We start from the raw sequence: 25,384 nt of genomic DNA, 5'->3' as shown, positions 1-25,384 counted from the left end.
ATTTTGCCATCTGGTGGACGTGTCAGAAATATTGGTGAAATCTTCAGTGTCCTACTACTGCTACCAAACATATTCTTCCTCCAACCCTTGCCATGGTGTCCCATTGTGATTATGATGTTCTATGGGCACATCTTGTACTTATTCCTGAACTTTAATGATCATCCTTGAGCCTGCAATTCTGTAAAATTTGACTTTAATCTGTTCCTGCTGGACTCTATCAAGAAAAAGACATTTATGGCATTGCTGTTTTTTCTTCCCAGTTTCCAGCAGTGATATGCATTTTTCCTTCTCAACTCATTTAAGGGTAGAAATGTTATTTTCACTTGCATCAGGCACATGAGAGGGTGAATTAGAAGGAGAGGGATAAAATGTCTGTGATCAAGGGTCTATTTTACCTCAAAGTAAATGCCTTCAAATCTTAAGATTATTCATGAATAAAGGAAAGAGATATTATAGAAGTATTTAGTGATGCTAATAAATATATTTTTATTTACTTAATAGAAAACAATTCTCATTGTTATCTCAGTTCAAATACTTTTTGTTCCCTTTAAAAATCTCATAGCTTGTTCTATTCTTTATGGATAAAAAATTATTGCCAGTGAATACAAGTCAGAAAACCAGAGCTCTGGTCCCAGATCTGACAATAACTACCTAAACTCTTAAATTCCATAAGCTTCTATTTTATAGCCATTAAAATGAAAGAAATGGACAACATTCTCTCTAAAGTCTTAGCTGGATGTTTCTTCTAGTGCACATTAATACCACCATTGTTGATGCTATCCATGTTTAAAAACTGTAGAGTAAATCAACAAGGAAGGATGAGGTTATTGCTTCGTTTAAAAGACAAAGGACTGTTCAACACTCCACTTCTGAATTGTTAGTAAAACAGAAAAGTTAGATACTAGATAGATACCAGTGTGCTTATAGATACCAATGGTTTAACCTTTGGTTTGCACTGTTAACTTTCTCTGTGTTATTAATTTTGTATTATTTGTGAAAATAAAATAGCTAACTATCTCAGTGGTGGGTCACACCTGTAAAGTGAGAGTGATTCAGAGAATGCTCCATGTGGACCTTTTTGCAGCAAATTATCTCTAACAGAGAATATTGCTGTAGTTCTACCACTTCCTCTCATACCTTGCCTGAGCATCCCATCATTTCAATCACTCTGCATCACCGTGTATGATTTTGAATGTGCTTTAATTGTTTGAAAAATAGAAAAGGGATGATCTTTCAATCATACTAAAGTGTTGTTTTATAATAAATAGTAATTGTTTACTGTTTCTCTGGGTATTGCATAATCTGTATTAAAAAAATGGCTTTTCACTGCTTTCGTTATCTCTCAGATGGAATGGCCTCTATTTTTTTTAACTGGTTATTATTGAAAAATGTCTCAAGTAAATCTAATCAACACCCTTTCTAGAAAGATTATTGTACTTCTTGTCATAGAAACAAGTCTGTAACAGTCAAATAAACTGTGGAAATATTTACCTATTGTTAACAAGATTATCAAAGGCTATGTTGATTGGCCATTCAAGCTTCACTCAAGTTGTTTTTTTTTTCAAATTTTATGTATTATTTATTATTGTAGAAGAACAAAATCCCATGAATGAAGAGCAAGCCAAAGTTGCCCAAATTAAAATGGAACACTTGCTTGCTGCAATCAGTGTATTTAAAGTACAGTTTGAATGCTAGGAGGTGGTTGTTAAAACCCATGTTAATATTTTAGTTTTATTAATTCAGGTGGCAAAAGGTTTTGTAACACATGGGCTCTTAGATCTGTCAGTATTTATAATAGGGTTTAAACCTTAATACTGTGAGTCTCTATATATAAATCAAAATTAACTCCAATGCCTTTACCACACAAGATTAGATGTGAAATAGAATGTTATGCACACCTTACTATCCTTTTCCTAAGCATAACGATAAAATTAATCTACCATCCCTAGATTGTAGAGCCTAAGAATTCTTTTGAAATTAAACACAAAGTTATCACCATAGACATGGCAAAAACTAGGTGGCTTTGGGGATTCTATTCGAAGTAATAGTTTCAGTCCCTTATTAGCAATTTTCAAATTTTAGAAGGGTGGAGGAATAACTTGTTTCCTATCTACTGACTTCATTACCATAGGTACAAAAGTGCTGTTTATAAGGTAGCAATGTGCGTGGCAGAATTAGGAGAACTGAATTTCTTTTAAAGAATCAGTTTTGTTAATGTCTAAAAACCACTAAGTGTAAGTTTGAATCTGATAAAGATCCCAAAAATCTAATTCAATTAACACCCAAGCATCTCAGAGCTAGAAGAGGGTGACAAAGATCAGCTTTAATATTACGCAGAAACCCAGGGGAAGCCTTCTTTAATCAAAAAGGAGAGTGCATTAAAGTTGACGTCTAAATATCTGCAGTAATGGAATATTTCATATAGCACTATAGTAACAGAACAGAAGGTGAATCATCTAAAATCATTAAAACTGAAAGGAGTTTTTCAGGGTAAAATATGTAGGTTTAGGGAGTTTTAAAAATAAAGAGGGTCTATGGGGAGAGGACTGCAAAGTTGGGGGGATGGGAGCTACCAAAAGGCATACATTCACAGAGAGAGAAAAGAGATGCCACAGGATAAGGGGAGAGGAAGGTACCCATTCACAGGAGAAGGCGAAAGCCACAGGGAGTAGAGAAACAAAAGGGAGGAAAACAGATTTTCACAGGGGATAAAGAATTCTGCCACAGAAGATGGAGAAAAAGAGGGGGGCCCCACGTGGGGTTTGAGCGTTGAAGCTGCTATAGTGACCAATAAGAAGGGAATATCAAAAGACAAAGAACTTCAGCCTTTATAAACCTTAGGAAAGGGGCTTAGTGGGTCACTTCCTTGAGACCCTCTCCCTACATGGGAGTCTGTGCTTCTTTTCTTTCTTTCTTTCTTTTTTTTAATATATTTTATTGATATTTTACAGAGAGGAAGGGAGAGGGATAGAGAGCTAGAAACATCGATGAGAGAGAAACATCGATCAGCTGCCTCCTGCACACCCCCTACTGGGGATGTGCCCACAATCAAGGTACATGCCCTTGACTGGAATCGAACCCAGGACCCTTCAGTCCACAGTCCAATGCTCTATCCACTGAGCCAAACTGGTTTCAGCTGTGCTTCTTTTCCAATAAATTTCCATATACCACCTTTTGTCTGTAGCATCATTCTTCAAATCCACCTTGACAAGAACCCAGGAAAAGAAATCACCTTTGCATCCTGTCCAGAGGAAAACCACGCATTTCAGTTTGGTTTCTGCATTTAAAAACCACACGTGACTTCTATTAGGCATTGGAAGGCTCTTTGATTTGACCTGTGGACATGGGTGTGTTATTGTGGAAATTCCTATCAAAATGTGACTTAAAAGGAACTATAAGTCTGTTCCTGCATCTACCAGTATCCTTAACTCTAACCTACACATTGACCCACTCACTCAAAAATTTTTAATGAAATAAGCAGAACTATTCTTTCTTCATCATACCCCCTCCTCACCCCTGCAGTTTAACTTCCAACTGACTTGAGTTTCCTCCTGCAAAAGATTCCTCACTAGTATCCTTTGTTTTAATCTTCCTCTTGCTCCAATATCTCAGGGCAGAAAAACTTTTCAACACAACTTTTGTCCTGTTTTCCTTCATATATTTGGGGCATCTTCACAGGAAGTTGGACTTCAAAGAAGATGAAGATTAGTGAGGGCTGGGAAAGCAGACAGTGTCTGCTTCCTGTGCATCAAGTCTCTCTCCCACCACACACACACCACCCCCCTCCAGACAAAAATGTTGGAGTCATCTTAAGTTTCTGCAGCCCCTTCTCCATCACTGTGCAGGCAAACCTTAAATGTCATTGAAGCAACCTCAGAAATACTCAAATCATCCCTTTTCTATCCCATTGCTCTGCCTCATTTGGACATTCATAGTCTCTTGTCTGGGCTTTTACAATAGCGGTTAATCTTAACTCCTGCCCCGAAGGTATTTGTAAGGTTCGAGGCACAGGAAACGGGAGTCAGGGACCAAGGCATGTTAAAGAGGAGGTTTATTCTGCACTAACGAGCGATACTCATTATGGAGGAGGATTAGAGGAGGGGGAGGAGAAGAAGGAGGACCTCAGCCCGGCTGCCTCCCAGACTGGGTGAGACAGCAACACGTGCAGCGGTGAACATGCCTTTTGAGGGGAGGAACAGGAAGGGGTTGGGCCCAGGGCGGAACGGGAAGGGGTGGGGCTCAGGGCACTCAACACACGCTGATTGGTGGTTGAATGTCTCCAGGATGTCCTGGTGGCAGACGCTGGTTACGTCATATGTCATACTCTGCCTACCAGTTGGGGGAAGGGACGACCTATCAGTATTCACATGCTAGACCTCTTCCATACTATCAGATTGATATCTAAGAAATATCTCCTGCCCTGAAGGTATTCACATTCTAGACCTCTTCCATACTATCAGAGTGATATCTAAGAAGTAAACCCGATTGTGTTGCTCTTCAGAATAATATTCCTCAATAATTTCCTGTGTCCTTATATCAAATCCAGATTTAATGGCACATAAGATAACTCCACCCCATGGACTTTACACTTGAGCATGAGGTTCTGTTGGATATAAAGCCTAGGAGGTGGCAGTGGTCACAGGCTGTCCTGATAATAGTAGACCTAAAATAAAATCTTGAAACTTTAACACTGTAACAGAAAATAGACCGTGACTGACATTTTACAGTTTACATAGATAATTTTAGTCAACATGCAACATGGTGGTGAAGAACTTGGACTCACACATCAGGTTGCCCCAGTTCAAATTCTGACTTTTCTACTTACTAATCTGTCCTTGGGCAGGAAATAAACCACTTGAAAAAAATTAATAAACCACTTGGGCCACATTTTGTAAAATAGGATTAATAATTATTCCTACATCACAGGTTATTATGAAGATTAAATTAAATAATACAGTGGACATGTAAAACATTTAGAACAGTACTTGCCCTTAGTAAACTTTCAACAAAAATTAGCTTTTGTTGACTAATAAAAAAAGGAAGATGGTTATTATGATGTTTTATTGTGTTACATTTCTGGAGTATTCAGAGAGAATTTTTTCCTAATTTTAATCTAAAATTGACCTTACATAAGGACATGATATTTTCTTTTATTCAAGTGAGGGGGCAATGCTAATTTAACAGTGAGAGGTCCTAAATATGTAAGAATTATTACCTAAATTTACGTTTATCAAAATCAAGTTTCCATAATTTCTGTGTTTTTATTATTAAAACTAGAGGCCCAGTGCATGAAATTCATGCACGAGCGGGGGGGGGGGGGGGGTCCCCTCAGCCAAGCCTGCACTTTCTCCAATCCGGGACCCCTCAGGGGATGTCTGACTGCCGATTTAGGCCCAAATCGGCAGTCAGACATCCCTCTCACAATCCTGGACCGCTGACTCTTAATTGCTCACCTGCCTGCCTGCCTGCTTGCCCCTAACTGCCCCCTGCTGCCAGCCAGGTTGCCCCTAACTGCCCCCCCCCCACTGGCCTAGTTGCCTCTCACTGCCCCCCCCCACCAACCTAATCGCCCCCAACTGCCCCCCCACCCCCTGCCGGCCTGGTCACCCTCAACTGCACCCCCCCCCGCTGGCCTGGTCACCCCTAACTGCCCCCCCTGCTGGCCTGGTTGCTCCCAACTCTCCCCCTCTGTCGGCCTGGTTGCCCCGCGCAGCCTGCTTGTTCAGTCATTTGGTCATCCCTCACTAACCCCCCTGCCAGCCTGCTCGTAGGCAGCCATTTTGTGAGGGTGTGAGGGTCAATTTGCATATTACCTCTTTACTATATAGGATATCTTTTGTCTTCTATAAACAACCAGCAAACTCCAGTTCTTACCAGTGATAATTCAAATGGCTTTATTATTTTTTCCTGAATTTTCCAATCCCAACTGTTTTCTCTTTAAAACAATATCTGAAACAGGAATTTACTCAGAAAACTGAGGTGATGTGGCTAATTTTATGTTCTTTGTTATCAACCTAATCTAACTGTATTTTTATCCATTGATGCTGACTTTTCCACATAATTAATGTCATTCTTCTTGATTTCAAAGCTTAATGACTTCTTCCTTGTTCTTGACGCCATTGTATTTCCATATTCCAAGAGAAAATTGCCTTAGGAAGTACCATCTCCATATCTTTGATTTTTGATTCTTTATTAACTCATTTTGTTCTTCCTTCCAGCAAACATGGCCCTTTCTTATATTGAAAAATGTGTGTTTTGGTTCTTTATTTTTCCCTCCTTAACAGTGAATTTCTTAAACAAGATTTGTGCACTTAATTTCTTTTTCTTTAATATATTTTATTGATTTTTTACAGAGAGGAAGGGAGTGATAGAGAGAAACATCGATGAGAGAGAAACATCAATCAGCTGCCTCCTGCACACTCCCTACTGGGGATATGCCCGCAACCAAGGCACATGCCCTTGACCGGAATCGAACCTTCAGTCCACAGGCCGATGCTCTACCCACTGAGCAAACCGGTCAGGGCTGCACTTAATTTCTTTATGAGCCACTTGTTGCTTATTTTCACTACTGTACTAAAATTATAATCTTACATAAGTATTAGTATTTTCATATTAATGTTTAATAACATTTAAGATATTTTGTAATATACACTTTTCTTTCTGATATTTTACTTTTTTTCTTAAAAACTTCAGTAAGTAGTCATCAACCTTTGGCATTAAATTTGACACCTTCTCCATCTGGCTTCTATCATCCTTCCCTGATTAGATCTGCAACTTGATCTATGCAAGAACATTCCCTCCAGTCTCACTGGTCTTTTCATTTGCTATTGTCCCAAACTTACCTTGTTTTCTCTTGTAGGTCACAGCCAGACATGCTTGGGGCTGGGCCTTTGCTCATGATTTCCTCTCCAAGTGGAATGTCCTTCTCTTTCAGCCAAACCTTTAAAGCCCAGTGTAAGTTCCACCTCATCCAAGAATCCTTTGTTCCTCACTTCAGCCCTCAATGTCTTTAACCTTTTATGAATAGCAAGGGATATAGAGTAAATCCTTTTGGGGGACCTGGGGGGATCAAAATGCATAAGTTGCAGTCTTGCATCTGTTGTTTATTTGCTGTGGCCACTGACATAGGCTGGCTAAAAACTTAGTTTCTTCATCTATAAGATCCACCTCCCTGATCCACCTCCTTGGGTAAAATAGTGTATATAAAAACATTTGAAAAACTTTTAGAAACCTATTCAAGCTTGTCATGTTATCACAAATCATATACTGCATTGTTAGTTGTCTTGTGTTGGCCTGTTATCTTCTGCTGTTACTGGACTCAGCACTGTTATTAAATTTCCATGTGTTCATTTTTCTCCCTAAGTTTTGAATTCTTTTTTTTTTTTTTTACTTTATTACAGTGATATTAATGGTATTAGGATCAAAAAACAAAAAGAGCCAATTATCTTAGAGGCATAATTGGGCTTATACCTCCCAATAAAGTGTGAATCCATATCAAAGAAGCTTATATTCTTATCCTGGCCACTTGGAGATAATAAGTTGAAGATATCTGATAGAAACTCTTACTGAAAGAAGGTCAGCAAGAGAGAAAACAAAGATGGTTGACTTGTCCCAGCTTAAATAGGTCTGGCTTGGTGTAGTCCTCAGACTTATTAGAAATTAAGATGTTGAAGAAAGACAATAGAGCTTGGGCTTATACCATTTTCTTTAATAGAAGTATAATTTGCATAAAATAAAATACGCATTAGTTTGAATTTTGACAAACATGTTGAATAATACTCTGTTGGATAAAAATATTTAATTTATTTTTTTATTTACCTATTGATGGATATTTGAAGTGTTTCTTGATTTTTGCTAATATGAAAAACTAGAGGTCCAGTGCATGAAATTGTGCATGGGTGGGGTCCCTGAGGTGGCCTGCAGGGATTGGCTGAAACCCAGAGTTCAATGCCACCTGCTGCTCCTGCCTGCTGCTCTCACTCATCCCAGCTCCTCTGCACCTGCTGCAGCTATGCTCACCAGCCATGAGCCCTGCATCTGGCGCCCATCCTGAGGGGGTGCGAGGGGGCTGGGACACGATTGGTGGTGGGATGCCCTTGCCAGCTCAGGATCCAGATCTGTCCCACTGACGTTTGCGCCGGTTGTCAGGAGTCACCGGCAGCTGCTTTTATATAGTTTCTTCCTTGCGGAGCATCTAGGGAGGGATAATGGCTGCAGTGCCCGAGGCCGACTTCCAGGAGGCTGTAGGAATCGTGCTGGTGGCGCTGGTCTGTCGGTGCCTGGACCGTGCTCTGGAGACTGGACCTGCAGGACTACTGAGGGAGTGCGTGGCTGCTGCTGGGCTGGTAGGTCCTGAGATGGGTCAGTCAGCTGAGTGGTGCTCCCATGGTGGGAGCACACTGACCACCAGGGGGCAGCTCCTGCTTTGAGCATCTGACCCCTGATGGTCAGTGCAAGCCTAAGTGACCGAAAGACCGAACCACTGAATGACTGACTGGTCGACCAGTTGCTATGATATGCACTGATCACCAGGGGACAGACGCTCAATGCACAGGATCAGGCTCCCTCCTGTCTGGATTGGGCCTGCGGGGATCGAGACAAAACTGGCTATCCAACATCCCCCGAGGGGTCCCGGATTGCAAGAAGGTGCAGGGCAGGCCAAGGGACCCCACTGGTGCACAAATCTGTGCACCAGGCCTCTAGTATATAGATAAGCTGCTATGAATATTCATGCATAGGTATTTTTGTAGGTTTATATTTTTATTATTTTTGCATTTGTTACCAACTGGATAAAAAACAAGCTCCAATGATACACTGTTTTCAAGAGACACATTTTAAGTATAATAATACAGACAGATTGAAAGTAAAAGAGTAGCAAAAGGTATAGCATGTACACTATAAGAAAATTAATAGGGTTATATTGATATCAAATAGACTTCAAGACAAGGAATACTAACACAGATAAAAAATAATCATTTCATAGGGTAAAAGGGCCAATTTGTAACAAGACATAACAATCTTAAATTTGTATGACAAAATCATTGAATTCCAAAATAGAAGAAAAAATTGACAGGATTAAAGTGAAAAATAGACAAAGGCACAATTATTGTTAGAAATTTTAACAATTTTCTCTCAATAGATAATGGAACAAGTAGAAAAAAATTAGTAAGGATATGGATAACTTGAATAATATAATCAATGATCTAACAGAAGGACCTGATCAATATTTATAGAATATTATAACCAACTGCAGATTATATGTTCCTTTGAAGTGCACATGGAACATTCACCAAAGACTATATGCTAGGCCATAGATAAGTCTCAATTCATTTTATAGTATTTGACTACAGTGGAATGAAATTAAAAACCAATAACAATAAGCTATCTAAAAAATACCATTTGGGTTTGGGGAATTAAGCAACACATTTCTAAATTATTGATTCATGGATCAAAGAAGAAGTCATAAGGAAAATTTAAAAGTGTTCTATGATGAATGACAATTAGAATACAACATGTTAGAACAATCTGTGTGTTCATGCCTTTTAACCATTCTATTGTCTCAGGAACTACTTAATCAAATTAATATTTTATTCTTTTTAGAAGAACTGAACAAGTAGATAGGCAAAAGAGCAGACTGAAGGCTGAAAATCATAGGGATCATGCTGACCATCAGCCAATGTTTTTATTCTCCTACAATTGTAATTAAGTCATGGGTCTTGGTTGAACTAATACATAAACATCCTTTCAATGGCAATAAACAGAATGATAAATGTTTTGACAATTTCCCCATAATAAATCCCAAGGGTGTGTATGATGATTCCTATTCCACCCAATGAAGCACTAGCAGAAATAGTCTGGATAGTCTTAATACTAATAGAGATTATAACTAAAGAATAAGTGAGATGGTGATTAAAGAATTGAATAGATAACTAAGGAAAAATTCTGAAATCTCTGTTCTGAGACCTGGACAAAGCCATCTGTCTCTGATTTTAGTTCAATTCTTAAGAAATATAAGTAGTCTGTATAAATGATCTCTTGGGAGGCCCCCTCTTCCAAACACAAAACCTATTATTTTAATTAGCATTGGTTGTTGTGCCAATATAAGGGAAAACTTTGCTCAATGCCATAAAGAAAACTAGGGGGTTAATTCTAAATCGAATTCATACCTTCCAATTTACAAATTCTTTTATTTGGAAGAATATATCCTATATAATAAAGGGGTAATATGCAAATTAACCCTCACACCCTCACAAGATGGCTGCCTATGACCAGGCCGACAGGGGTCTTAGTGAGGGATGACCAAACGACTGAACAGCAGGCTGTGTGGGGGCGACCAGGCTGGGGGAGGGGCAGTTGGGGGTGACCAGGCTGGCGGGGGCGGGGGGCAGTAAGAGGCAACCAGGCTGGCGGGGGGGAGGGCAGTTACGGGCGACCAGGCCAGCAGGGGGGTGCAGTTGGGATCAACCAGGCTGGCAGGGGGGGCAGTTAGGGGTGACCAGGTTGGCAGAGGGGGGCAGGTGGTGGCAACCTGGCTGGCAGCAGGTGCAGTTAGGGGTAACCAGGCTGGCAGAGGGGGCAGTAAGGGGCAATCAGGCCGGCAGGGGGGCAGTTAGGGGCAACTGAGCTGGCAGAGGGCGTGTAAGGGGTGATCAGGCTGGTGGGGGGGCCAGTTAGGGGCGACCAGGCAGGCAGGCAGGTGAGCGATTAGTAGCCAGCGGTCCAGGATTGTGAGAGGGATGTCCAAAGCAGTTGGACATCCCCCAAGGGGTCCCAGATTGGAGAGGGTTCAGGCTGGGCTGAGGGGACCCTCCCTCCCATGCACGAATTTTGTGCACCGGGCCTCTAGTTTTTTTATAAAACTCAAACCAATCTCTCTCATCTCTCTCTCTTTCTCTCTCTCTCAACCCCCCCAAAAAAATTGTTTGCAATTTGTAATCATGATTTGAACTTTTCAAAAGCTGTGTGAGTCATATCTTTCCCTTTGATAATTTCCAAGTGATGAAACTGTTTTATAGATCAGTCCTTGCTTTTAATGATTCAATATATTTTGTTTGTTTGGAACTGAGAAAAATAAATGGGAAATGTCATTCATGAATATGAGCCTGGAAATGAATATGTAGAAGCACATGATCACTTCACTGGGGGGAAGGGAATATGTTTTCCTGAGCCTTTTGCCTTTCTCCATTCTCAAACCTGCTCTTTTCCTGTTTTAGTTTTCATATGAAATTGGTGCAACGATATGGTAGGGTGGGAATCACAGGAGCTGACATATGTGGGCTTTGCATTTATGTACATGATAGAGAGCTGTTCAAAATCTAACCATCCTAAAAGTTCTAGCCATTCTTTTATAATTCACAAATATTGAGTTATATAGGGAAATTTTAGAATATACATCATTTCTTTCCATTTAAAATTCCCTCTCTCCATTCATTCCTGCAGGCAAAAATTGATATTTTAATAATATTAAGAAAATAAATTTGCCTATAATGTTTTGTAGTTCCAAAAATATTTTACTTCCAATAATATGAGTTTATCCCAACAGCAAACTTACGGATTTGACCAGGATAGGAATTATCTTTATCCTAAAGAGAGGGGGAAAAGAAGGTGAAGGACAAGGAGGAGGAAGAGGAAGAAGAGGAGGAGCAGGTGGAGAAGAAGAAGACAAAGAAAGGAAAAGCCTCAGGGTGAAGAGATTAAGTGAACTGAGGAACAAGAGTGGCTAATCTGGTCTCTCCAAAGTGTGTGAGGAGTGCTTAAAAACAAGGAAATGTGCTAGTGAGAATAGCTGCCAACACGTTATATAGACAAGTGCATTTTTCATACTTGAAAACCAACACGATTTTTACAAATGAAAACAAACAAAAAGTTTTGTAGCAATATCTGTTTTATAATTGATGCTATTCTGTCTTTTAAGACTGCATCATGGGACAAGAAAAATATCCCTTTTCTAATCTTTCAAAATTTCAACAAACACATTTGTAGGCATTTAGATAGGCAACATTTTGCTTTGTCTGCTTCTCTGATGCAGAGCTGCTGCTAGCTGCTAAGTCTGGCTGCTGAACTCACCATTTCTGTAAGACTGTTCTGGGTCCACCTGCAGGAAGCCATCCAGGTTGAGACTCTCCTGAGCATCCAGACCTGCTATTCTGCTTTCTACACACCTCTTCTGAGCGCAGGCTCAGGACATTGAGGGGCAGTGAGCTTTCCTTTATTTCTGGTCCGATTGTTGCTTCTCAGGTCTGGCTTGGGCTCTGATCTTGACATTTATGTCACAGGTATCACCGGTGAAACTGCTGGGAAACCAGATGGCGGTCCTAACTGAGGACAGCAGCATCTGCTGTGGTACTCACTGTGCCTGTTACCTGCTCTTTCTGCTTCCTATTGATGTGATTGCCTTGTGTTGTCATTTTCATCCTGCCAATGTTATTCGCCTTTCTATAGACCTTTCCAAACGTGAATACCTTTCTGTAACTCTTCTCATGCATTTGCTCGGCCTGGAACCCCACCATCCAGGAAGGCTCATGACTTGGCTGGCTTCCGTGGGTCCCTTGAGGGCTTTTGCTTACACGCCACTTCCTTAACAAGCCTTTCCCTAAGCACCCTTTTTAAATTTACAACACACCGTTCTCCTCAACCTCCTCCCCTGATATTTTTTTCTTGTTTGCCAGCATTATCTTTTTCTATAGCAGTGTCACCTGCTGTATTCTATATTTAACTTACTTGTATGGAGGCTGTATCACTAGAACACAGAATATAAGCTTCATGAGGGCAGAGTTTTGTTGACTTTTGTCTGTTTGCTTGGTTACTGTGTGCTAAGCATCTGAAAAATGCTGGCTATTGCTTAGCACTTGAAAATTGTTTGGTTAAATGATAAATTGCATTGTAAATTTTGAAAGATCAGACTTCTAGCTTTACATTTGGTCTTATTCATTTTGCTTAGTACAATGCTGAAGAGTTGAAGGGCATAGGTAAGTAGCATTTGCTATGTATCCTGGGTATTTTATTTATCTTCTTTAATCCTTACTATAATCCAAGTCCTTTGCCCAGAGAACTACAGCTAGAAATTAGCAGGGTTAGGATGCAAACTAGTTTCATCTGGCTTCAAAGTTAGAGCCTTTTTTCTTCAGAAGCATAGTGTCTACCAAATAATAGTAAGTCAATAAAAGCCCCTCAAGATGAATGATGTTTGCATAAATCACATGTAGCTAGAAACACTCCTTGGTTAAAAAAAAAAAAAAAAAAAGAACTGCTTTTTGGCTGGTGTGGCTCAGTGGGTTGGAGTGTCGTCCCATACACTGAAAGGTGGTGGGCTTGAGTCTGGTCAGGACACATACCTAGGTTGTGGGTTTGTTCCCAGGTTGGTGTGTGCAGAAGGAGGCAGCTGACTGATGTTTCTCTCTCAAAAAAAACAAAACAACAACAACAAAACCCTTTAAATTAGCTTCCTACTAAGTGACAGCCCCAAAAGAAAGAATTATCTAAAACTACCACAGATACTGGATATTGTGGAAGCCATAAAGAAAGATGAGCAAGATGAGATGATAGGGGAGATAGACTTTGTGTAAATAACTTTAATACAAGGTAGAAATGCCAAACTGCTAAGGTATCTCTAAAAAATGAAAAGTAACCAACATTTATTAAGCAATTACTAGGTCTTAATCTTTGTGCTTACCTTTTTCTTATAAATGTATTTTATAAAACTCAAAATGAGCCTTCATTTCTAGTGATGAGAAAACTGAGGTGCAGAGAGTTGAAGACTGATTCTAGCAGAAGTGAGCTAACCCCACAATAGCAAGAGTATAAGGAGAAACTAAGTTATTCTTAATAGGTGACTAGCAGTAAACCCATGGTGTTTTATAAACATCTTAGGTATAGATAGGGATCCAGTTACTTAAAAAATTAGACGTATTTCACATTACTCTTTTCAACTTCTGTATCAATGGCACATTTCTCACCTCCAAGGAAAAATGGTACAATCAAGTGTATTTAGAATTTGAAATCAGATATTTGTGAGTTTAAATGCTGGCTCTGTGTGGTCATAATTAAACCAGGATCACCATCACATTAGAAAAGTGAAAACACGACTTCCTCCACAACATGTTATAAGAATTAAATGAGATAACTAATATCAAGAACCGAGAAGAGTACCAGAATTTAGGCCATGTTAACATACCATGAAGAAACAAATTTGTGGTTTCTTATGTTCTCATTCATCTCTAGTTCTATCTCTCTGAGACACACACACACACACACACACACACACACACACACACACTTTGTACCTAGGGCACTTTGGAATGTAGCTATTTTTTGAGCACTGTTTTTCATTTCAAAGCCCTTCTGCTCTTGACTCTGCTTGTTTTCTCCTGAGGAAGATTCCCAGACCTGCAGATCTGCTACCCCACTGAGGAGTTTATTGGCAGACTTTTTCTCCTCTATAGAAGAGCGTGAGGGCCAAGGGGGAAAGTTGTAGATAGAAGTCTTCAATGAAAGAGAGGAATGAAGAAAACTGAGCTGGAAATATTTAGGCCTTTGGAACAAATGGGAATGTCTTCTCTTGGGGATGATCACAACTTAAAAAATCTTTCTTACCTGACTGTTAAGATACAGAAGTGGCATTCTGTGATTCTAGTATAATCTAGCCATCAAAAACAAACTAATAAGTAATCAGATTAAAGGTGGCCTTCCAGCTGATTAGTCATTTAGGGATGGTTGAAGTAATTCATGGGTGTCTACTAACGTGCATTAAGTGAAGTTTAAGAAAGGATGTAGAAACATGTTACTAGTTTACCTGCAATAAAATAAAAATGCTTTATAAAGATATAGGTATATTTCATTATATATAATTTTTCCCTAGTAAAGTTGATTGTAAAGTGATTATCAGTACATTGAATAATTTTTCAGATTTATCATGATAACATTGGTGTGCATTTCTATTAAAGAAAAACAAAATGTGTTTAAAACATAATAACTTAAAGAAACACCTATACTTGTGTGAAGAATATTGCTCAACAAATATTATATGAATGTAAAATACTTAAAGTAAAGGTTTTATATTGTAACTATAGCTAACCCTTAAAGAGAAATGACAGTTTATCTAAATAGTACATAGTGAGCCTATGTCTTCTTTTCTACTTTGCACTGTTCCTAATCTAGAGTGGAAAAACATCCAAGTCTGGTTGTCCAGAACTTTTTCCCTCTTATGGAAATTGTTAGTTACAGAAATGAGCTAGTGGATCAAAGTTTAAGAGTGAAGGATATAAAAAGAAAAACAACTTAAGTGAAAATCAGAAAGTTCATGAGAAAATAGACTAGAACCTATAGATTAAGGGAACTAGGAAACTCAGAAAATAAACCTGCTGCTAATATTTAGCAAATCTTTTCTTAGATTTTATTTTTTTTTATTTTTGGTATTTCCTTAAGGTACTGAAAAGAATTAAGCATTACAATTATAAAATAGGATTAAAACATTAATTTCAGAAAAAGACATTCCTTAGTATTTCTTAGCTTTTATAACTCAGGAACAAAAGCCTGTAAGTTTTTTGAGCACTTATCCACAGTCACTAATTATAGAATAGACTATAACTACTTCCTTATCTGTGAGATTTAATGAGCCAATAATTTTCTTAGTATGAATTTAATTTTAGAGTACTTATTATAAATGTGGATCTTTGTTGAAAGAATCATTTACTATTTATCACTGCATATCTTTGCTTTGTATTGCCTTATTTTTTGTATAACTTTAACTACTATTTTTGTAGATGTCATTATATATATTAACAAACTTTATTTTTCTTTTATATTTTAAGTTAGAAAATTAATTTTCCTCTTTTATAAGTGAGAAAACTAAAAGAAATAAGGCATGGGAAGGGAAACAGAAATGTCAGCAGAATTTCGTAATCTGATTCTTAATATTTTTTCCTTTCTGACTACTTAAAATAATATTGTTTGTTTTTCCATTATTTATGGGTTTTTCCAATTATAGTATCTGGCCTTAAAAGTTGTAATACAAAATCTTCTGTCTGAAAAGTATTATAACTGAATGGAGTTTAAAAACCATGAAAATGTGTCACTTAGCATTCTCATAATAAAATGTTATTATGGTGTTACCAGGGTCAGACCAGATGAAAGAAAAAACTAACATGCATGACTTCTGAGAACTGTATCCTGGGAAATCAGAAACAAGAGACCATGATTCTTATTGCAAATCTATATTTCATAAAAGTCTTTTTGAGATCGTGTTGCTCATCTTAGGTCTTGCATATTTTTATAAAACATTTCAAGTTCACCCTTTTAAATATCCTAAGGCACATTAAATGGCTAGGATCAACGGGAGAACAAATGTATTCTCTTGGTGTGTTTCTGAAAGTGGATGACTTGAAAAAAGGCTGGAGAAGCACTGTGTAGTTAGTGGTTAGGAACATGGATTCTGTTGCCAAAGAGTATGGGTTCTAATTCTGACTCTACTACTTCCAGCTGTGAACCTATGCTTATTGTAAATCATTTAACTTTTTGGTGCTTCAGTTTCCTCAAGTTTCAAATGGAGATGACTACAGTATCTAATTCAGCAAGTTGTTAAAATAAATCATTTTATAGTTCTTAAAATAGTGCCAGACAAAAAAGTTAGCACTATGTGTTATTATTATGGTTAATCTCCTCCCCAAAAATATATCTAACAAATCACTATAAATTTTGAACTCCTTAATTTATTTTTTGAGATAGAATATTTTGCATAAGTTAGCTTATTGTTGAGCATGTCTAAAAAGAGACACCAGAATATTCACATATTTATTTGATAAATGAAGCTAATGCTTACCATAGAGATTTGTGAAATATTTGATTACAGTAAGACAGCTTCCTTTGGGGAAGGAATCTTCTAAATATCTTGCCACACCAGGCCTGGCCAGTGTGGCTCATTTGGTTGAGTGTCTTCCCATGCACAGGGGGCTGACAGTTTAATTCCCAGTCAGGGTACATGCCTGGGTTTCAGGCTCAATTCCACAGTAGGGGGCATGCAGGAAGAAGCTGATCAACGTCTCTCTCTTATGGATGTTTCTATCTCTCTTTCCCTCTCCCTTCTTCCTGCTGAAATCAATAAAAATATTTAAAATTTCTTTAAATATCTTGCCCGGTGTCTAAGTCCTAAACATGGAATATTAAGGAAAATAGTGGAACTAGAAAAAAAGTATATACAGAATATATATAGAGAGATTTGTTCCTTATTGTAGTAAGATGCTGTAGCAGCTCCAGCCTCCCAACTTCCCAGACTTAAATTCAAGAGGAACAAAGACCCAGAAAAACTCATGTTGTATCTCACTGACTCCAGTTGGGTCACATGCCCATCCCTGTAGGCATCATTCTATCCAGGGCAAAGCCATGCTTTGTGCTTTGGTGGCTTTCCCTAAGCCAAATGCCCTGCCCTTGGAAATAGGAGGAAACCTCACTTGAATATATATATACACATACTGATCTCATAATGTTACTCTCTAAGTATTGGAGCACTAGAAATATGACAGATACATGACTGGAGTTCACTCATTTGTTTTTGTTAATCAGCATCAATGCCCCCTTATCCTAGTAATAGTACCCCAACTCTGCTTTTGACAAATGTTTCTATACCATCATCACCTGACTGTTCATAGGTTTCAAGTGAGGTTTCCTCCTGTTTGCGAGGGCGGGGCATTTTGCTTAGGAAAAGCCACCAAAGCACAAAGCATGGCTTTGCCCTGGATAGAATGATGCCTGCAGGGATGGGCACGTGACCCAACTGGAGTCAGTGAGATACAACATGAGTTTTTCTGGGTCTTTGTTCCTCTTGAATTTAAGTCTGGGAAGTTGGGAGGCTGGAGCTGCTTCAGCATCTTACTACAATAAGGAACAAATCTCTAGAAAAGCTATCACCATAGAAGTCAGAGCCAAAAGATACAGCATGGCTAGGTGCAGGTAACATTAGTTGAGCTCCCAAATCATGCCAAGCCTAAAGCTAGTTGTAGACAATAAACCTTGAACCAATAAATTCCCTTCTTTCTTCCCTTCCTTCCTTCCTCCCTTCCTTCCTCGTTCCTTCCTTTCTCCTTTATTCCTTGCTCCCTTTCTCTTAAGCCAATCTGAATCAATCTTTTGTCTCTTATAACCAAAACAGACTAGTATAGTGACTAAAAAATTCTTTGGGGCTATATCTTCTCTCTGCTTGTTTCCAGTAAATATATTTTTTTAATGAAAATAGTTAAGCTAGAAAATAGGCAAAATATACCAATTTAATAATCATAACGTTTTCTGATTATAATAGGTGTTACTGTTTTATTTTATTTTAGGTTTTGTTTGCATGTGTAGGTGTTTGTTTTTAAGACTGAATTAAGTTTGCAGATTTTTGGTGTCAGATTTTGAGTTTGAATTCTGCCTGTGTGATCTTAGGTGACTTTTTCCTAACCTCAGTGTGCTTGTTTTCTTCAGTTTTCAAATAAAGGCCATGAAAGTGTTTATCTGGCAGGGTTGTGGGGAGGATGAAATGAAATAGCACATGCAGATGTCTTATCCCAGTTAGTGACTGGCACATAGTAAGCCCTCAAATCTTAGCTCTGTTATTAGTTGAAAGACTGGCATTTAGGATCCCACTGGCTGTTCAGTTTTCTTCTGATTGGGTTTCAGTCATTTAAATCAGAGATAAAATAAAATTGGTATCTCATCAGGTTGATTTTTATTTCTAGAGAAAGCTAACTTGTATAACACAAAGGCAATCTCTTTGTTGAATTAGCAAAGCATTTTATTGGATTTCAGATACTCTGGGGCTGAGCCTAATGTTAAATCGCACTGTATATCAGACTTTCATTAATACAATTGCTGTTTTATGAGTTTTTATTTTTATCCCTAAGTTATTTACTTTCATTTTACTTTTAATTTGAATTATTTGTATTGATTAAATGATTTCTGGCTTGGCAAATAAAAGCACAAACAGAAGCATTATTAGTTAACAAAATTAATAATTGAAGATCAGACTTCCATTACTGAAAGCTTCGGGCTGCTTCAAACACATGTCTATGTGTACACCCTGAGGAGTTTCTCTCCACAGTTGCCCCGCCCTCTAGTGGTCGTTACAAGAATGTCATTTTGTAGTCCCCTGCACAGGAAATGCCTGTTCTTACTTCAGTTACCACAATCCTTTTACAGGAAGTTAGGTGTGGTCTTTGAAGGAGAATTAAAAAAAAAAAAAAAAAGAAAAAAAAAGAAAAAAAGCATGATGGAATTTTATCTGCAGTCTTCTTGATGCCAGTTTATCAATCCCAAAATCTGAGTATAAAAGATTCTGCAGGGGTAATGTTTTAATATTCTTATTATGCTTGTTCTCTGTGATGCTTCTGTACCTTTACAGTAGAATCCTTGGGGGAATCAGCAGAGGACCACTTTCATTCTGAACCTGCTGACTGCATGTTTTAGCATGTCTCTTTTATTAGAACATCCAGGCATGGCAGTTCTCTCCTTGCACACTCCGGGGAGGGACTGCTATGCCTGTCTCCAGGCAAAAGGGTCTCTGGGGCTGGGTGAGGAAAATGAGGATGTTTGGAGGCACTGTGATACTGAAGACAGTCTGCTAGCTGGTGGCTGAAAGGTCCTACTTAGTCTACTTCAAAAACAAATGTGGAGACGGTACTGTAGCTTATGTTATTTTTAATGTCCCTGTTTTATCTGGCGTATGATACAGAAATTACCCAGATATTAATGAATTTTACTCTTAGAAAATGCACTTCATAATTAAATGGGAATTCTCATTCCTGTAGAGTGGTTTAAAATAGATTGACATTGTTTTAAAAGAAGGGAGAATAGATAAATGATTGAATACAGATGACATTCCGGTGTCAAGATTTTGGTTGTATTATTTTAAAAAGCATAGACACTCCTGCCACTGATTGAGAGATCACATTTGGCGTGATTGGTGTGCTCTATTGAGTTATATATGTTAATTCAGTAAAATGTGATTAGAATACAGTAAAACTTCATTTATGGTATTGCAAAGACCAGCCAAATAGGAGTTTGCTTAAAGGATAAACTATCTTCAACTTACGTATTTTTTCAAGTCCAAAGCTGCTATGTACATTTTATGAAATGGGCACTATTTGAGAAAATGGGCTTTCTCCACAGTATTTTCTAAGGCACTGCAAATTGGTTCACTTAAGAAGCAATTACACTAGCTAACAGCAGGTTGCTAAGCCTGGGGTCCTAGCTCCAGACCTCTGACGCGGGTGACTTCCTGCCCAGTTTGGCAGGAGCTGGATCCCTTCCTGTGCAGCTTCCGAGCAGTTCCAAACGCAACTGGGCATCCCCTGCTCCTTCCTGCTCCCTTGCTTTCAAGCAGCAGCCACCTCTGTTCCCACAGCCTGGCATTTCAGGATTCCCAGAGCTTTTTACCAGGTGCGTGGATTTTGAATAAGCTCTTAGGGGTGGAAAAGTAGGCCAAAGGGAACATAGAAAAAAAAATGGAGAGATACGTGCAAGATCCCTGGAACAGCCCAGGTTCGACAGTTTTAGGCGATGATTCATCTCTTGTTTTGGATCTCTGATATTTTTTCAGAAAGGATGTGGTTTTTTTTAAAAAAAAAGATGGCTGCCAAATTATTCACACAAGTGAAACAGCAAGCACAAACCAGTATCCTCCATTTCTGAGTTCTGAATTGGATATTTCCACTTGAAACATTTTGGAAGAGGGAGATAAGATTACCTCATAGACATCTACTGAATATGTAAGATAGATCTCCATGCAAGCAAGTGAATACATGCAGAGAATTCCCTGGGTGCCAAATACAGCTGCCTTAGTAAAATATTGTTACATCTAGCTTGATTTATATATTTCGTGTCAATATCATGTAATTGCCAGTCACCTTTTTCCCTAATGGCCATTGCTTTCTCTCCCTGTGTGTGTCTGTCTCTTGTTTCCATAGCACTTTCTTATGCAAGGAGCTAAACAGTGACTAAAGCAGGATGAAAAGATGGCACAGTCAGTGCTGGTACCGCCAGGACCTGACAGCTTCCGCTTCTTTACCAGGGAATCCCTTGCTGCTATTGAACAACGCATTGCAGAAGAGAAAGCTAAGAGACCCAAGCAAGAGCGCAAGGATGAGGATGATGAAAATGGCCCAAGGCCAAATAGTGACTTGGAAGCAGGAAAATCCCTTCCATTTATTTATGGAGACATTCCTCCAGGGATGGTGTCAGTGCCCCTGGAGGACCTGGACCCGTACTACATCAATAAGAAAGTGAGTTCTTGATCAAGTTCTCTTGGCTTCCCCTACTTCCTAATTGGTTTTGGGCTATCCCCAGGGATGTCTGGTAAAGAGCACTGGCCTCTTCCTCTCTGGGTCAGGTAGCCGGAGGATGCTGGGTGGGCCTGACCATGGAATAACCTCATTATCCTAGAAGTGTTTTGGAAGTACTCATTTGAACCTACATTCTCAGAGCAGGCAGAAAACTGAAGAGGCATTCTGCAGAGTGGGAAGGGCAAAGTATGGTGAAGCAAAAAGTGAGGAGTCATTATTTCATATGCGTGTTTCATACAGGTGGGGCAAAAGTAGGTTCACGGTTGCTCGTACAGAAAAAATACAATAATTAATAAATGATAATACAATAATAAACTTCGTGTTTGGTGTACTCTCAGCTGTAAACCTACTTTTGCCCCTCTCTGCATTTCCAGGAGTAGTGCCTAAATGCTTCTTTATGATATTAAGCTCTATATAAGGTACTTGGCTTTTCAGCAGGTTTACACCTTCATACCATAGACTTTGCCCTTTCCAAGTGCCCAAAAATGAATTTTATCCAAAAGTGCACTGGAAAAACCCTGAAGTTCTTGTGAATTCTTTTTTTTAATGAAGAAGTAATCACAGCTTCCTTTCATGTTTTTCATGAATTATAATCACAGTTTAAAAATACTGGTATCAAAATTTGATAAAGATGCTAAGACTTCCTATGGCATTGGCTACAATTTTTTTGTTTTCTTTAAATCCTCATGTCACATACTGATTTATGAGAATTTACAGTGCTCAGGGAGAAAGAAGCATTTATTGTGATGTCATTTGTTGGTAATTAGCATGTTACTACGTTATTTTATAAGGCTATGTTTCTAGAGAATGGTCTCACCTTTCTCTTCAAATGCCATGGATGTATATTCTAAATCCTGTTTTGTGTGTGGTGTTTTTTCTTTTTCAGACGTTTATAGTATTGAATAAAGGGAAAGCAATCTCTCGGTTCAGTGCCACCTCTGCCCTGTACATTTTAACGCCCTTCAATCCTATTAGAAAATTAGCTATTAAGATTTTGGTACATTCATATCCTTTTTTCAAATAGTCACTTGATGTGACTTTGCTTGTTTGACTGAATTATTGAGCTAGGATGTTATTTTTTAAAAAAATATATGTGGTTGGTTGGCAATGTTATATGCTTTTTCTTCCCTCTTACTTAACAGCATATTGCAAAATAGGATCATAGGTAAGTGAAACAGTTTTTCTTATCTTCTAAGTGTCTCTCCTCTTCCTGACTCACTACTTCCTTCTTTCCTCCTCCGCTCCCTCCTGAATTGCTTGCTGCATTAAACAACTCTTTATTAATTTTGACCATATTGCCAGGTTCTCCTATTACACATCCTCCTCTTCAAATTTTACAATGTTATGTAATGGGTAAACTTAATGAGCTAATTGTGTTTACTGCTTCTACTTTTGGAAAATATAGACCTAATCTTAATTACACAATTTTATTTCTTTTTTTATCTAAATTTTACTATTTTCTGTTTTTCATTTTATCATTTGAAAGCTTTGGGTTGGTAAGTGTTTAAAATTGTGACTGTGCACATACTAGCCTTTAAATATTTCTTCAAATTCAATTCCCAACAGTATTCCCAGTGATTTTCTATTTTCCTTTTCTTTTTTCCTTCCTTCTTTTGTTTCTTTTCTTTTCTCGGTCACTTGTTCTTATGTTCTATTCAAGTCACAGGTCCTGCGACACTCTCTCTCTCCAAAGGATTAATGCCTGTCTACCCATTTACTGTATATTCTCATTTTATTCTTCATTCTCCTTATTGAAGCAGCTACTACTTCCTAGAAATGGGATGATGACACTTTGGTGAGAAATGGTCATTTGATTTACTCCTGGAAGTCACATAGAGTAGCTGTGAATGATAGGTTTATTCCAGGGAGGGGCTAGGGGTCTGCCTGACAGCTAGCCTTGGAAAAACCAAGGAAGCAAAGGTTTAGAAGACGGCAATGCCAGGCACGGGCAATTAGAGGAAGAACATGGAAGCATTGGGATGAGGATTGACATGCGTCAGGAGCCAGAGGTAAGGTTCTTGAAGGGGAAACTGAAATTTAAGCAAAGCCTCAGATAGGACAACCTTTCATGTTGCATCTTCTTTAGAAGAGTCTTGCCTGGGATTCCATGGTATGGCCAGCCCAGGACCTGGCTTTAAGGCTTGCAGTAGAAAAGCTCACTGCCCCTAGCAGACTTATCCCATCAGGAGATGGGATAAGCTTAGTACTAGGGAATTTGTTTCAGTGCTTGGTGGAGAGGCTGTCAATCATGTCCCCAGACTTGCTCAGCATTGGGGTAAATGATTGGCCTTTTGGAAGTCAGTCTCCTTTTAATCTCTAGTTCATTCCCCACTCTCTCCCTCAAAGTTTTGTATAGGCATCAGCATATTTTAATTTGATGTTTTTATATTTTAAGATTTAATCATTTCTTCTGAATTATGTAAAGCAGTGTGTTTCCTTATTGTTTTTCAAGTAACATAACCCAGGTGTACAAGAAGCAAAAAAAGGTCTTTGACTTAGCATTAGGAATGAATAATAAAGTTTAGTTTTAGATTTGGGTCTCCTGAATTATAAATTATGCTCTATTAGTATGTTTCAAGTATTTATAATCTGTGCACTGAATAAAACTTTTCATAAATTATTTATTATATCCTATATAATAAAAGGCTAATATGCAAATTGACCAAACGGTGGAATGACGTCCACTGACCACCAAGGGGCAGACGCTCAATGCAGGAGCTGCCCCCCTGGTGGTCAGTGCACCAGAAGCTGGCCTCACAGCTGGAGAGCACAGCAGCAGTGGCAGGAGCCTCTCCCACCTCCGTGGTAGCACTAAGGATCCCCCAAGGGCTCCTGAACTGTGAGAGGATGCAGGCCAAGCTGAGGGACACCGCTCCCCAGTGTACAAATTTTGTGAACCGGGCCTCTAGTTTTACAAATAATTGTATACCCTTGATATCAACATTATCTCTACATGTAATTATGTGAAAATGCAGATTTACTCTAAAGCTTTGTTCAGAGTAGAAACTGTAGAGTATGTGTTGAATTAATAAGTAACCAATGAATTACAGGTTAGGGAATCAGATGCAAAACAAGTGACAAAATGGAAGGTTTAAATAGGTCAGGAAAATCTATTTTGTTCTGAATCTGAATGATGAGATGGAATTAAGAAAACCCAGCCCTAACCTGTTTGACTCAGTGGATAGAGTGTCAGCCTGTGGACTGAAGGGTTCGATTCAGGTCAGGGGCATGTACCTCGGTTGCGGGCACATCCTCAGTAGGGGGCATACAGGAGGCAGCTGATGGATGTTTCTCTCTCATCTATGTTTCTGGCTCTCTCTCCCTCTTCCTTCCTCTCTGTAAAAATTCAATAAAAAATATTAAAAAGAAAAGAAAAGAAAACCCAATATGAAAGAAAAAAGCAGCTTTTTGTTTTAAAAAATTTGCATGAAACATTGGGGGGTGAGGGCTTGTATGGGAGTGGGGTGGGGGGGGACAATGGTAAGATATGTACACATATAATACCTTAATAAAAAATATTAAAAAATAAAAATAAAAAATTTGCATGGAGATTTTTGAGAATGTCATGAAAGCAATAATTTCCACTCGAAAAAATCTTAGAAGGTTAGGGAACCCATGAATTTTAATTTCTGACCCTCCAGAAAGGGAAATTCCAAGTGGTAGAGGAGGAGGGCAGTTTCAGAACTTCTGACCAGAGAATCAGGGCATTGAGGACATAGTTTATGGCGGTTGCTCTCCAGGAATCAAGGTACAACTTGAATTTGAGGGTTTGCACTTGCTTCCAAAGAAAACCCCTAAGGGGCAAAGTTGTTAGATGGCCTGCAGTCATGCAAGTTGAAATGTGAAAGCAACCAGGTAGATCTTATTAAGATTTGCCAAAAGGCTGATTCTCCTAGAAGCTTAAAAATTGGCTGATAGCCACAGTTTTCTTCCCATATAGAAAATGTAGATTTTTTAAAAATCTCTAATTGCCTGAATTAAAATATTATATTTCAGATTACCTCATGTTGGAATAGAGATATAATAAAAGAAAAAGCAGTTGGATAATAGTCTAAGATAAATAAAGTCTTTAGTCT

The 25,384-nt window shown here is 38.6% G+C and overlaps 1 protein-coding gene across 6 annotated transcripts in view; it reads left to right on the top strand.

The window, feature by feature from the left end:
• LOC308247757 (sodium channel protein type 2 subunit alpha) overlaps positions 1 to 25,384 on the top strand; it is a 129,826-nt gene that overhangs the window by 8,965 nt on the left and 95,477 nt on the right. For 2 of the 6 annotated variants that reach the window (XM_080667276.1, XM_080667273.1), the window contains exons 2-4: positions 6,860 to 6,954; positions 20,934 to 21,248; positions 22,195 to 22,313. In XM_080667276.1, coding sequence (XP_080523402.1) covers positions 20,982 to 21,248; positions 22,195 to 22,313 — 386 coding nt within the window. In that variant the 5' untranslated portion in view covers positions 6,860 to 6,954; positions 20,934 to 20,981. Of the gene's footprint in view, positions 1 to 6,859; positions 6,955 to 19,186; positions 19,312 to 20,933; positions 21,249 to 22,194; positions 22,314 to 25,384 lie in introns of those variants that run through there. The other 4 variants (XM_080667278.1, XM_080667274.1, XM_080667277.1 and 1 more) reach the window with 2 other exon arrangements.

The sequence above is a fragment of the Plecotus auritus genome, assembly GCF_963455305.1.
Source record: "Plecotus auritus genome assembly, chromosome: 5".
Taxonomy (NCBI): domain Eukaryota; kingdom Metazoa; phylum Chordata; class Mammalia; order Chiroptera; family Vespertilionidae; genus Plecotus; species Plecotus auritus.
This window is presented reverse-complemented; position numbering and strand designations above follow the sequence as displayed.